This window comes from Oncorhynchus keta, chromosome 16 (assembly GCF_023373465.1).
Source record: "Oncorhynchus keta strain PuntledgeMale-10-30-2019 chromosome 16, Oket_V2, whole genome shotgun sequence".
NCBI lineage: Eukaryota > Metazoa > Chordata > Actinopteri > Salmoniformes > Salmonidae > Oncorhynchus > Oncorhynchus keta.
In genome coordinates this window covers 15,487,281-15,501,725 of record NC_068436.1, presented here as the reverse complement: position 1 = coordinate 15,501,725, position 14,445 = coordinate 15,487,281, and the positions used below count along the sequence as shown (strand labels likewise).

At 42.7% G+C, this 14,445-nt stretch overlaps 1 protein-coding gene across 9 annotated transcripts in view; it reads right to left on the bottom strand.

Moving 5' to 3' along the window:
• LOC118378614 (type II inositol 3,4-bisphosphate 4-phosphatase-like) overlaps positions 1-14,445 on the bottom strand; it is a 263,199-nt gene that overhangs the window by 10,363 nt on the left and 238,391 nt on the right. For all 9 annotated transcript variants that reach the window (XM_052464784.1, XM_052464786.1, XM_052464785.1 and 6 more), the window contains 7 exons: positions 13,744-13,919; positions 10,899-11,022; positions 9,642-9,768; positions 7,649-7,789; positions 4,548-4,645; positions 3,363-3,475; positions 629-783 (listed from right to left, as the gene is read on the bottom strand). In XM_052464784.1, the coding sequence (XP_052320744.1) occupies positions 629-783; positions 3,363-3,475; positions 4,548-4,645; positions 7,649-7,789; positions 9,642-9,768; positions 10,899-11,022; positions 13,744-13,919 (934 nt within the window). The remainder of the gene's footprint in view (positions 1-628; positions 784-3,362; positions 3,476-4,547; positions 4,646-7,648; positions 7,790-9,641; positions 9,769-10,898; positions 11,023-13,743; positions 13,920-14,445) is intronic.

Sequence of the window (14,445 nt, the reverse complement as noted above, 5' to 3'; positions counted from 1 at the left end):
GGGTGTGGCTTCTGATACCAACTAGGGGTGGTGAAATGGCTGGTGCCAGTGAACAGTGTGATAGACATGCTGCTGTGTGTTTGCTCATGCCACTGAGCTCCATTAGCTAGTTGGCAGCCACAGATCGATCAGCAGGATGTTTGCCACTTCCTCTGTCCTTTCAAACATTAGTTACTTTTCACAATGAGGGAATATTGGCATACGTAGAGCCTGGAGTTTTTCCCCGGTGAGGTCGGGTTACTTAGTCAGGAAAGAATCCTGGAGCTTATTTATAATTAGGACCAGGAGTTTTCCTGACCAGGTTACCCAATCAACTTCAGGGCCCAGAGACATAAAGGGGAATCTCAAAAGTCCATCTCTGATTCCTTCGGTAGACCTCCTCCCATACACTCACCACCACAACCACCTCAAAACATTAGAGGGAAGTGATGCAAGCAGCGGGGGAGCAGATTGGAGGTTCCTGTCCTCAGATTTCCCCCTTCAATGCTCACTTCTCACTCCATTCCTTCCTTTTGAGAATGAGGCAAGGAGAGAAGACGCGAGGAGAGAGGGAACGCGAGGAGCCCTACTGTTAATCAGGAAATAACTTTTAAGACCTCTCCCCCAAAGTTGAGTTTCTCTCTCTCACCTCCGCATGCAGTCCAGGGCTCGTATGAAGTAATCCTTGTTGAGCTGGTGCTCGTCTCTCAGCAGGGCACACTGCTCCAGGGTTACAGACATCGACGTCCTGTCTTTGGCACTTTTACAGCTGGTGAACCTGATCCCGTTCAGCCGTCGGCAGATCTGGACCAGAAGAAAGAAGAAAACACCTCAATAACGTAAACAAAAACAAACTATTTTAAACATAATGCATAACTGAAAACTACTCTGACTGTGAGGTAGAATTGGGAAGAAAAGTACCCTGGAAACTCCACTGGGAATTCAATGAAAACATGTTTTTGTTCTTATGAAAATAATTTTCACTTTGAAAGTGAAAGCATTCAATGCAGATGCTTACAGTGGGGCAAAAAAGTATTTAGTCAGCCACCAATTGTGCAAGTTCTCCCACTTAAAAAGATGAGAGAGGCCTGTAATTTTCATCATAGGTACACTTCAACTATGACAGACAAAATGAGAAAATAAAATCCTGAAAATCACATTGTAGGATTTTTAATGAATTTATTTGCAAATTATGGTGGAAAATAAGTATTTGGTCACCTACAAACAAGCAAGATTTCTGGCACTCACAGACCTGTAACTTCTTCTTTAAGAGGCTCCTCTGTCCTCCACTCGTTACCTGTATTAATGGCACCTGTTTGAACTTGTTATCAGTATAAAAGACACCTGTCCACAACCTCAAACAGTCACACTCCAAACTCCACTATGGCCAAGACCAAAGAACAAAATTGTAGACCTGCACCAGGCTGGGAAGACTGAATCTGCAATAGGTAAGCAGCTTGGTTTGAAGAAATCAACTGTGGGAGCAATTATTAGGAAATGGAAGACATACAAGACCACTGATAATTTCCCTCGATCTGGGGCTCCATGCAAGATCTCACCCCGTGGGGTCAAAATGATCACAAGAACGGTGAGCAAAAATCCCAGAACCACACGGGGGGACCTAGTGAATGACTTGCTGAGAGCTGGGACCAAAGTAACAAAGCCTACCATCAGTAACACACTACGCCGCCAGGGACTCAAATCCTGCAGTGCCAGACATGTCCCCCTGCTTAAGCCAGTACATGTCCAGGCCCATCTGAAGTTTGCTAGAGAGCATTTGGATGATCCAGAAGAAAATTGGGAGAATTTCATATGGTCAGATGAAACCAAAATATAACTTTTTGGTAAAAACTCAACTCGTCGTGTTTGGAGAACAAAGAATGCTGAGTTGCATCCAAAGAACACCATACCTACTGTGAAGCATGGGGGTGGAAACATCATGCTTTTCGGGCTGTTTTTCCGCAAAGGGACCAGGACGACTGATCCGTGTAAAGGAAAGAATGAATGGGGCCATGTATTGTGAGATTTTGAGTGAAAACCTCCTTCCATCAGCAAGGACATTGAAGATGAAACGTGGCTGGGTCTTTCAGCATGACAATGATCCCAAACACATCGCCTGGGCAACGAAGGAGTGGCTTCGTAAGAAGCATTTCAAGGTCCTGGAGTGGCCTAGCCAATCTCCAGATCTCAACCCCATAGAACATCTTTGGAGGGAGTTGAAAGTCCGTGTTGCCCATCTGCATGGAGGAATGGGCCAAAATACCAGCAACAGTGTGTGAAAACCTTGTGAAGACTTACAGAAAACGTTTGACCTCTGTCATTGCCAACAGGGGTATACAAGGGTATATAACAAAGTATTGAGATAAACTTTTGTTATTGACCAAATACTTATTATCCACCATAATTTGCAAATAAATTCATTAAAAATCCTACAATGTGATTTTCTGGATTGTTTTTCTCATTTTGTCTGTCATAGTTGAAGTGTACCTATGATGAAAATTACAGGCCTCTCATCTTTTTAAGTGGGAGAACTTGCACAATTGGTGGCTGACTAAATACTTTTTTGCCCCACTGTATATGATGTTTCCCAGACTTCCTTTTCAGGCTCAGCTAATTCCTTTTCAGGCTCAGCTAATTCCTTTTCAGGCTCAGCTAATTCCTTTTCAGGCTCAGCTAATTCCTTTTCAGGCTCAGCTAATTCCTTTTCAGGCTCAGCTAATTCCTTTTCAGGCTCAGCTAATTCCTTTTCAGGCTCAGCTAATTCCTTTTCAGGCTCAGCTAATTCCTTTTCAGGCTCAGCTAATTCCTTTTCAGGCTCAGCTAATTCCAGAGACCAGGGAGGGAAAGAGAAGGATGCTCATAGTTACAACCAGAAGAGATCTGCTTTCATTTTCCAAAGACTGTCTGAAGTCTTTGGAAATACCAGAGGAACCATTAGCCAAATACCAGAGGAATAATTAGGAATGTGTGTGTTCAACCTTTGCTCCTTTATCAATAGTGTTATTAATCATGTGTGTGTGGGGTTCCGGATTGGTTTGGCTAGATACAGTATATGATATAAATCGGTCAAGTGTAGCTTCCATTGCTGCTCTATGCCTACCTATGTGATTAGGTAATCAGATGCCCATTCTCTGGGAGATTTCCCCTAAATCATCAGGGTTATTTGGAGCCTTGCATGGTCTTCTGCCAGATGTCGAATATGTTTATGAAGTCTTCATTGTAGCAGGTGCATTGCATTCACAAGTTCAAAACTTCTCCTCAGGGCACCAACGTATCAACCTCCATACGTAGGGACATGAGCAGGCTGACGAGTTTGCATGAATGACGTCAAGCCAGATGTATAAGAATGGATCCACTTGTTATATATCTTATTCTATCCTCACCGTTCCAGCGAGCCACAGTATCTCCACATTCTTTCTCTTCTTCGTCACTACATTCTGGCCCAGGGTTCCGAGTAAATCTTTCAAGTCCGTCTGCGTTTGAAAACATGGCAGACCTGTGAAAGGAAACGAAATGAAACGAGAGTTCATTTGGCTGCTCGACAGCGCTGTAACAGGAAGGAGTTGTGTGTGTGTGTGTGTGTGTGTGTGTGTGTGTGTGTGTGTGTGTGTGTGTGTGTGTGTGTGTGTGTGTGTGTGTGTGTGTGTTCATGCGACAGGAAGGATGCAGGTATTGAAAATATACGGTACACTGACAACAAGAATGAGGGTATCTATGGAAACTACTACAAACGTAGATCTCTGTGGTCGTGTATCTGTCTGCAAATCTGACCCACATGGGTGTATTTTACAGGAGCTGAATCGATGGTAGACGGGAAATGGAAATACTGGTGTGTGTGTGTGTGTTGGACTGTAAAATAAAGACACATTGTATCTTATGTCTGTAATAAAACTACACTGAGTGTACAAAACATTATGCTCTTTCCAAGACATAGACTGACCAGGTGAAAGCTATGATCCCTTATTGATGTCACTTGTTAAATCCTCTCCAATCAGTGTAGATGAAGGGGAGGAGACGGGTTAAAGAAGGATTTTTAATCCTTGAGACATGGATTGTGTATGTGTACCATTCAGTGGGTGAATGGGCAAGACAAAATATTGAAGTGCCTTTGAACGGGGGATGGAATTATGTGCCACCGGTTTGTGTCAAGAACTGGAAGGTTTCAACAGTTTCCTGTGTGTATAAAGAATGGTCCACCACCAAAAGGACATCCAGCCAACTTGACACCTGTGGGAAGCATTGGAGTTAACATGAGCCAGCATCCCTGAGGAACGCTTTCGACACCTTGTTGAGCCCATGCCCGACGAATTGAAGCTGTTCTGAGGGCAAAAGGCGGGGAGTGCAATTCAATATTAGGAAGATGTTCTTAATGCTTTGTACACACTCAGTGTATGTTGCTTATATATAAATGGGCATGGATCATTACAATATACAGAACTCATTTTCTTCTGTGGGATGAAGTCAAAATGTGTTCTATGAAAAAGCAAGATGGATACTATTGCATGATGATTGATGACATTTATATACTTCTGATGTTTTGATGTTAAAGTGGCAGTTGATGCACTTACATTCTGATGGCACCTTATCGCTTAGTGATTTGTAATAACTGTCTAAAATCTCAAAGTTCCTCTGGTTTATCCTCTCTTGCAAAGAGATGTCTCCGAATCTGTACAGGGAGAATGAGAACATGAAAGGACAAGTTAATCTGTACAGGGAGAATGAAAATGTGAAAGGACAAGTTAATCTGTACAGGGAGAATGAGAGCCTGAAAGGACAAGTTTATCTGTACAGGGAGAATGAGAGCCTGAAAGAACAAATTAATCTGTACAGGGAGAATGAGAGCCTGATAAACAAATTAATCTGTACAGGGAGAATGAGAGCCTGAAAGGACAAGTTCATCTGTACAGGGAGAATGAGAGCCTGAAAGGACAAGTTAATCTGTACAGGGAGAATGAGAGCCTGAAAGGACAAGTTCATCTGTACAGGGAGAATGAGAGCCTGATAAACAAATTAATCTGTACAGGGAGAATGAGAGCCTGAAAGGACAAGTTCATCTGTACAGGGAGAATCCTGAAAGGACAAGTTAATCTGTACAGGAGAATGAGAGCCTGAAAGGACAAGTTAATCTGTACAGGGAGAATGAGAGCCTGAAAGGACAAGTTTATCTGTACAGGGAGAATGAGAGCCTGATAAACAAATTAATCTGTACAGGGAGAATGAGAGCCTGATAAACAAATTAATCTGTACAGGGAGAATGAGAGCCTGAAAGGACAAGTTCATCTGTACAGGGCGAATGAGAGCCTGAAAGGACAAATATATCTGTACAGGGAGAATGAGAGCCTGAAAGGACAAGTTCATCTGTACAGGGCGAATGAGAGCCTGAAAGGACAAATATATCTGTACAGGGAGAATGAGAGCCTGATAAACAAATTAATCTGTACAGGGAGAATGAGAGCCTGAAAGGACAAGTTCATCTGTACAGGGAGAATGAGAGCCTGAAAGGACAAGTTAATCTGTACAGGGAGAATGAGAGCCTGAAAGAACAAATTAATCTGTACAGGGAGAATGAGAGCCTGATAAACAAATTAATCTGTACAGGGAGAATGAGAGCCTGAAAGGACAAGTTCATCTGTACAGGGAGAATGAGAGCCTGAAAGGACAAGTTAATCTGTACAGGGAGAATGAGAGCCTGAAAGGACAAGTTCATCTGTACAGGGAGAATGAGAGCCTGAAAGGACAAGTTCATCTGTACAGGGAGAATGAGAGCCTGAAAGGACAAGTTAATCTGTACAGGGAGAATGAGAGCCTGAAAGGACAAGTTAATCTGTACAGGGAGAATGAGAGCCTGAAAGGACAAGTTTATCTGTACAGGGAGAATGAGAGCCTGATAAACAAATTAATCTGTACAGGGAGAATGAGAGCCTGATAAACAAATTAATCTGTACAGGGAGAATGAGAGCCTGAAAGGACAAGTTCATCTGTACAGGGCGAATGAGAGCCTGAAAGGACAAATATATCTGTACAGGGAGAATGAGAGCCTGAAAGAACAAATTAATCTGTACAGGGAGAAAGAGAACCTGAAAGGACAAGTTAATCTGTACAGGGAGAAAGAGAACCTGAAAGGACAAGTTAATCTGTACAGGGAGAAAGAGCATCTGAAAGGACAAGTTAAGCTGTACAGGGAGAAAGAGAACCTGAAAGGACAAGTTCATCTGTACAGGGAGAATGAGAGCCTGAAAGGACAAGTTAAGCTGTACAGGGAGAATGAGAGCCTGAAAGGACAAATTAATCTGTACAGGGAGAAAGAGAACCTGAAAGGACAAGTTAATCTGTACAGTGAGAAAGAGCACCTGAAAGGACAAGTTTATCTGTACAGGGAGAATGAGAGCCTGAAAGAACAAATTAATCTGTACAGGGAGAAAGAGAACCTGAAAGGACAAGTTAATCTGTACAGGGAGAAAGAGCACCTGAAAGGACAAGTTAAGCTGTACAGGGAGAAAGAGAACCTGAAAGGACAAGTTAATCTGTACAGGGAGAAAGAGCACCTGAAAGGACAAGTTAAGCTGTACAGGGAGAAAGAGAACCTGAAAGGACAAATTAATCTGTACAGGGAGAAAGAGAACCTGAAAGGACAAGTTAATCTGTACAGGGAGAAAGAGAACCTGAAAGGACAAGTTAAGCTGTACAGGGAGAAAGAGAACCTGAAAGGACAAATTAATCTGTACAGGGAGAAAGAGAACCTGAAAGGACAAGTTAATCTGTACAGGGAGAAAGAGAACCTGAAAGGACAAGTTAAGCTGTACAGGGAGAAAGAGCACCTGAAAGGACAAGTTAATCTGTACAGGGAGAAAGAGAGAACAAGTCTACAGTAAACCTGTTGTCCCCCACGAATGACAGAGCGCTCCTTCTTATGTCAGTTAGTGACAATTATTGCATAATTTCATTTTAAGTACTGAAATGATATAGGTCGTTATGGTAGATATGCTTGTTCAAAGTTTGGTAGGGGAAAAAAGTCTAATTAGCAGAAAAACCAATGGGCGGAGCTTATTGGCTTAGAGGCTGCATATATGAATCACATTTTATGACGGAACAGGAGACATGCTTGTTCAGTTTGGAATGTCAGTTGATTACTATAGCACCCCCCGTTACGGCAATCAGTGTGATTTTGTAAATGCCGGATCTCTATGGCATGGCGCATCATTCACCCAAGTCTGAGATATCACAGACTTGGGTGAAAGTTACGGGTCAGTGAGACTGATCGTGTGCATTTCAGAAGTGACTTAGGTCTGGCAGTCTTGAAATGATTGCAATAAATGACCACTAACAAAGTTTCTTTCTGAATGTGAGCCTAACATCATGGCCACAATATCCTGTCTCAAACCAGGCTTACTGGCTGGATAGAAACAATCCTATTTGATGCTCCAAAGGCGATAACATTACACTGGTTGACAATGACCTTGGGAGCATGATGGGAAATGACTATAGACAACATTATCTCATCCAAAACAAATGTTTTTTTCTCCCATAGTGTGTAACAGAAGAAACTGAGGGATCAGTAAAGGCTGGTTGACTGAACTTCTACTTCAGTCAAAATGTCACTTAATCATGAACTAATGTAACTAAAGTGGAAGATATGATTCGCCCGTAAAAGAGAAAAGTGTTCCGGTACCTGTCTGCTATTGTCTGCTGTTCGTTGATTCCCACGTTGAAGAGCACTGGGTAAACCTGCAACGCCTTGCCCTCTTTGATCTCATGGGGTAACGTCTGGAAGGCCAGCCGTGGTAATGGCACTTCTACAGTATAATGGTCGCTGGAGGGAGGTAGGCGGGAGGGAGAGAGGGAAGGAGAGAGGGAAAGAAAGGGAGAATGGGAGGAAAGGAAAGAGAGAGAGAGTTGGAGGTACGAAGGAAGGAAGGAAGGAAGGAAGGAAGGAAGGAAGGAAGGAAGGAAGGAAGGAAGGAAGGAAGGAAGGAAGGAAGGAAGGAAGGAAGGAAGGAAGGAAGGAAGGAAGGAAGGAAGGAAAGAAAGATAGAAAGATAGAAAGAAAGAAAGAAAGAAAGAAAGAAAGGAAGGAAGGGTGAAAGAGAAAGTGTAAACAGAGATTTGATATGCGTGGACATCAAGACATCACATACCAACTTTGAAGCACTTCTCACCTATTCTTTTAACACTTAAAATCTGAGCACAAGCCTGAACAGAGGCTTGGTGGAGTCTGAAGTTACAGTAAGTAGGATGTTGTGATGTCCACACAACTTTCACTGGGCCTTGACATGGTACTAATTGGTCTGATAGTATTACATGACTATTTATCACCCATCTGACAGGTTTACTGGTTAACAGCACACGTCAGCATTGAGACAAATGTGTTGCAACTCCTGTTACTGAGATACAGGATCAGTTGTTTAAACAAACACAGTCAGGCTTCAGTGGAATATATCCAAATAATGATACGAGCCACGACCAATCAAATACAGGTGTTTTATTATTACAATCGACTTGAAGTAGATTAGCCTGGATAACTGGAAATGGCTCACTGTAAGTCATGTGGAAGCTAACCTATTCATTATTCTCAGATGGAAAATACATGTTTTTAAGGACTTTTCAACCCTGGCTACCTTCCCAAATTCGCTGCAGTATGTCGACTGCTTTTGGAATAATTAGACTACCATCTACACCACCTCAATCAGTAGGTAGAATTGGTGAAATAGGAAAAGCTGAATCTCGGTTAACCCAGAAATAAAGTCTCATGTAATTGGTCAGCTGCTCGATTAAGTTCTGGGTCCATAAGTGTTAAGAGAAGAGATGCTAGAATGAGGAGCGGAACCAGAATGAGGAGCTCCACCCTCTCTTTTTGCAAGTTACAGGCCAAATGTGCCCTCCCCTTTCTTTTTTTCTCTCCCCAATTTCGTGGTATCCAATTGGTAGTAGTAACAGACTTGTCTCATCGCTGCATTCCCGTACGGACTCGGGAGAGGCGAAGGTCGAGAGCCATGCGTCCTCCGAAACACAACCCAACCAAGCCGTACTGCTTCTTGACACAGTGCACATCCAACCCGGAAGCCACCAATGTGTCGGAGGAAACACCGTACACCCGGCCCACCACAGGAGTCGCTAGTGCGCAATGAGACAAGGATATCCTTGGCGGCCAAACCCTCCCTAACTACGTGCGCCGCCCCATGGGCCTCCCGGTTGCGTCCGGCTGCGACAGAGCCTGGGCTCGAACCCAGAATCTCTGGTGGCACAGCTAGCCCTGCGATGCAGTGCCTTAGACTACTGCGCCAGTAGTCTAAGGACTACTTAGACACACTCCCCTTTCTAAATTTGAAAGATGCGAACACCTGCGAAATCGTGATTTTCCAAATGACCAGTGACGAAAAACCCAAACACAGCAACTACTGCTACAACATTATCCCACCCATCCCATTTCTTCCCGACAGATTATACGGTTCCAGTTATGTTTACGGAGATCTGTCCAAGAGAGAATAGGAAAAACTATACACCTGATAAAACAATTTGGCAAGTTGGATCAATAATAATGTATTACTCTGTATTACAGTATGATATGATGTATGAAGTCCCCAAGCTGATCTCTAAAAAAAACGATTTCACACTATGTAATGACAAAACCACTGGTTAAAGGATGCTTGGTAATAGAGTCTCACCGCCTGCCGATGACTACAGGTTGCAGGTCACAGGGGTCGTCTGTCTTGGCCTGGGTGATCTTGAAGGCCACCCGGTGCAGGTCTGAGATGCCCACCTCCATGTCCTCCAGCATGCCAATCTCCTCACCTATAACAGCAGCACCAATTAGTCAATTAGAGGTTACTTCCTGTTCTCTTGAAGTAGACAATCTGTTCTGGTCATAGTAGGAGAAATACACTGGGCAACAAAATGGGCAATCGGGCCAAAACACCTTAAGGGAAATGAGGGGAAAATTAACTTAAAGTTTCCTTAACTTTAAGGCACTGGCACAAATAATTTTATGGTGAATTCCCCCTAAAATTAAGTGAAAAGTTAAGGGTGCCCATGAGGTCCATAACTGCTTCTTTCAGTATGGATATCAATGTAAACAGCATTTAGGGAGGTGATTGTTGCTTAAATCTGCCCTGGTTACAAAAGGAAAACCTCAACCAGCTAGCTACTTCGCTAAACAATGGAAGATTAACAATTCAATGCTACGGAGCTAGATGGCTAGTTGGCTAGATACTCTGTAAACTAGCTCTTACGTACTAGAAAGTACCATAAACAAGTTCAGAAGAAAGTAACTACATGAAACGTGGTTTGTTATCGTAGCAGTTATCGTAGAAGTTCTCTCTCTTTGATGAAACTTTTAGTCAGTGAATCAGGCCGTCTCCATGGTAACCAGATAATCTGTCTGCAGTACATGCCTCCAAACTATCCCTTACAAAAATGTACCATGGTACCACTATGGTACTTTCATTCATAACCATGGTAACCTTATTGTATTTTCACTAATACCATGGTGTAGATCTGAATCATGGAAATGTCCCATGGTTTTAGCTTTGAAGGATGATGGTACTGCCATGCACCTAAATAATACTATGGTATTGCCTAATTTATACAATGATATAGATGTGGATCATGGAAATATAATGGTTTTAAACTGCATTACACATTCTATCATGGTAATGCACAATTATGACAAATGGTACAACATATTATCAAATGGTACCATTTTTATTAACTGTGCGTTACTGTATAAAAGCATGTTATACAACTTCCTGTACTCTTTGTTAGTCTTGAAGTACCTTTCAAATTGGGAAATCCTTTAGGTAAAAGTTACCCTTAGACACAGATCTCGGATGAGCTTACCTTCCCTCAATAGGGGTGTAAATGCAAAAACAGACCTTAGATCAGTGTGTAAGACAGTTGACCCTTGACCCTACTAGAGTACTCACTGTAGGTGCTTAGCAGGCTTTCAAACTGTGCCACCAGGCCCACTAGGTGGAGCTGCCTGAGGAAGCCCTTATCCTCCATCCCCGCGTACAGCCTCATGACGAAACCACACGCCAACGCAGCTAGCTGTACACACACACACACACACACACACACACACACACACACACACACACACACACACACACACACACACACACACACACACACACACACACACACACACACACACACACACACACACAGGGTTCAATCATAAAGCAACACGGCGCACTATATAATTTATTCACATCATCCACTTATATTATTATCTCTGTATCCAGTTGGGCAAAGGGTAAGGCATTCACACTAGGGCAGTCCCCGCCCCAAAAAACCTTGGTCGACCAAAAGTCGTCTGTTCTTTCGACCTATCAATTGGTCTACATTTCTTTACGTGTATTTTTCCATATAAAGGCACAACCCTATGTGTTTCAATAAAATCAACTACAGTATATGCATTGAGCTTGTCTGATGGTTTAAGCTTACTGTTTGATTAAATAACACACAAATTACTCAAGAGGGAGCTAAAGATCTAGATAACCAGGAGAAAAAAAACTTAACCTGACCCAACCATTCTCTCGCTCCTGCTGGATTTCGCAGATTCGTCTCGTTACTCTCCTGAAGTTGCCGGTAATAAGCTACACGAGGAGCCTGCAACCTTTCTCATGTGGAATGCCAATTTATCTTACCCTTTCTACTGATCTGTGTGCCAGTTATAGTTATTCTATGCACATTTCCGTGGAAATCTTTCATTTAATTTATAATAGCATCTTCATTGCAGCCCACAGATAGAAAATATCATGATAAAAAAATATCCTATAAATTACATTGGCTATGCATTGCCTGTCTGCAACGAACTTGAAACATTGTATCAACTATTAACTTGGTCTGGCTGGAAGCTAATTCTAGGGAACTTGCAACATTGTATAAAATATTCTGGGGCCCTTAGAGTTTCCAGTGAGCTCGAGACAGACACAGCTGTAGGGTATTTGCGCACGGGATAAGATGCAGTGCTTGACTTGGGCAGGAGCTCACCGGAGCTGAGAAGCAGCACCTAGAATGTTCTAATACTTGCAAATATTATGTCAAAAGCATTGTGGAGCTCCTGCGCCTAAATATAAAACAGTAGCAGCACCCAAAATGAGTACGGGAACCTATTTAAGTCCAAGTCAAGCACTGATAAGGAGTAATCAGGTAGAACTATTTTATGATGTTTCCACTGGATCCGAGCACGACATTTTTCCCAAAAGGGAGAGAGCTGGGAAGATGTTTCAAATACATTGAGGAACTTTTGTCATTCTCAACGGATGTAAAACAAAAAAAAGACAGTTTGCTTGCTGTCTGAGGTGAAGAAAACGTTACTTTGAGAAGCTCCACAGCTCATTAGGGGTGGTGTATTTAGCCAATCAGAAATACTATCAGATCCCCAAATGGGCACATTTATATGCCTACATTTGCAGGCGTATATACTTCTATGCACAATCAGATGCGCGTCCTTACTCAACATTGACAGGAACGCTCCAAACAAAAGAAAATGAATACATTGAATAGACAAAACTGTTCAATGGAATGGAATGAACCAAAATGTGTTTCTCAGTGTAGCACAGGTTGTGTGCTCTGCAAACAATGTGCCCACTCCGACAATGAGAACAGGAAGACTGGAAAAATAATATATTGGATGCATTAACAGAAATGACCATAACCAAACAAACATTGTATATTAGAAATTATAGGAATGAATGATGGTAAATGTACTACTGGTGATATATGTAATGAAACGTGATATACACTAACAACCAACCGTAAACAATACACACAGTGAAGTTGTGATAAATGAATGTGCACAAATTGACGGGAGAGAGCTCATTCTGGAGAGAGAAGTGCATCGTGCATCTGGGTGCTGCATGGTCAGTCCGACGTCTGCATTGGCCATGCAGCATTTACTGTGATACGGCCTCTGCAGAAGTCAGGACATTCATACTTCTTGAGCTTCACGGAGCAGTGAAGAGCTGTTGTGAAAGAAGTTGTCAAGGAAGTGAGATTGTGTTTATACAGGGTGTACCGGCCCCAACTACCGTCAACCAATCATGTCAATGCAGAGCTATACAGAGCCCTCTGCATTGTTACAACATTTAAGAGGTGCATGGCGATGTGGTACAGAGCTCGACTTGGCCTCTGCGTGCCTCTGAAGGCTCCATAATTGCCTCACACCTTCCATATGGAGCCTCCGACCACATTTTCAGATCAAACATACATTGGCTTTTAGTCTAGGCCTTCGCAATGGGTTAGTTCACTGAGATGGGCACAATTATATTTGTCTGGGGTTCAGCCCTAATTCACACAAAAGCCTACCGCCCAACTGAGGACTGAGTTGACCCCCTGCTGCAGAGATTATGTATGGAACATTATGACATCCTAAGGCATTATCAGCTGATAAAAGACTTGTTTATCTAGGTCACAAGGTAATTCAAACCATCTCTGAATGTAATTTTCCTGCAAGTAGTCTGAGCTGCTACCGGATCAGTTTCAAAGACTTGCTGGATCACTTCCAATTACTGCATTATGTTAGGATTAGGAGCTGTTTCAGTAGAAACATAGTCAGTGAAATGCTAACTAATCTCTTGTGTAAATTATGTAAACAAACACATGCCGTTGAATGGTGGTTTGATACTGTACATCATAACTAGCTTCCTAACAGCTGAAAAACGTTGGCATTGGTTAAAAAGCCTTGACATGACAAATCAATTGCACCAAATATCTATAGGCTGTTTCCAAAGTGGAGTCCTCATTTCACAGGTGGCCACCTACTGCCTGACTGAAGACCACATCCCTCCTCTGCTTGAGGAACAGTCCCTGGGGGATGCTGCAGGCCGCCTCCTGCAGCAGGACGAAGGTCATGGCCCTCCTGGCCCGCACCACCACCTCTGCGACGCACTCCTTCAACCTCACCACCAGAGGGCAGAGCTGCTCCCGCCAATCCCCTTCTGCAACATACAGAGAGACATGACAGGAGAAGACATGAGAACCATATATTACACAGTTTATGTTGGAATCTTGATGTGTCCTGATTTCTCTACATCTTTAGTTGTGCTGATTAAGGAGCCCAGAAATGCATCAGCATTAAATGAAAATGAAAATGTTAAGTTGCCATGCTGAAGAATGTTTCAAAACTTCAGTTACGGTATGTTCTCCATGGACTGAAAACCCTTTCAGTGGTTTGTTTAAATGTTTGAGAAAAGTTTTGCAGCTGGTTGCAGCTCTAACACATATAATTAGTTACATATTTCTTACAAGATAGATCATTGTTTGTTCATAGTTTAGATAGTTTGGACAGTTTGTTTAGCTTCTAGGGTCTCCAATTTAGAAACCATTGTGGATTCAAAACGTATCTGAAGCAAACATATGTCAAACATCAGTGGGGCCAAGGTAGGGGTCAAGGCAGAAAGTCCATCCAGCTTTAGTGAGGTTTGAGAATGTTGTGGTCATGTGGAGTGAACCCAAGAGGCTGGT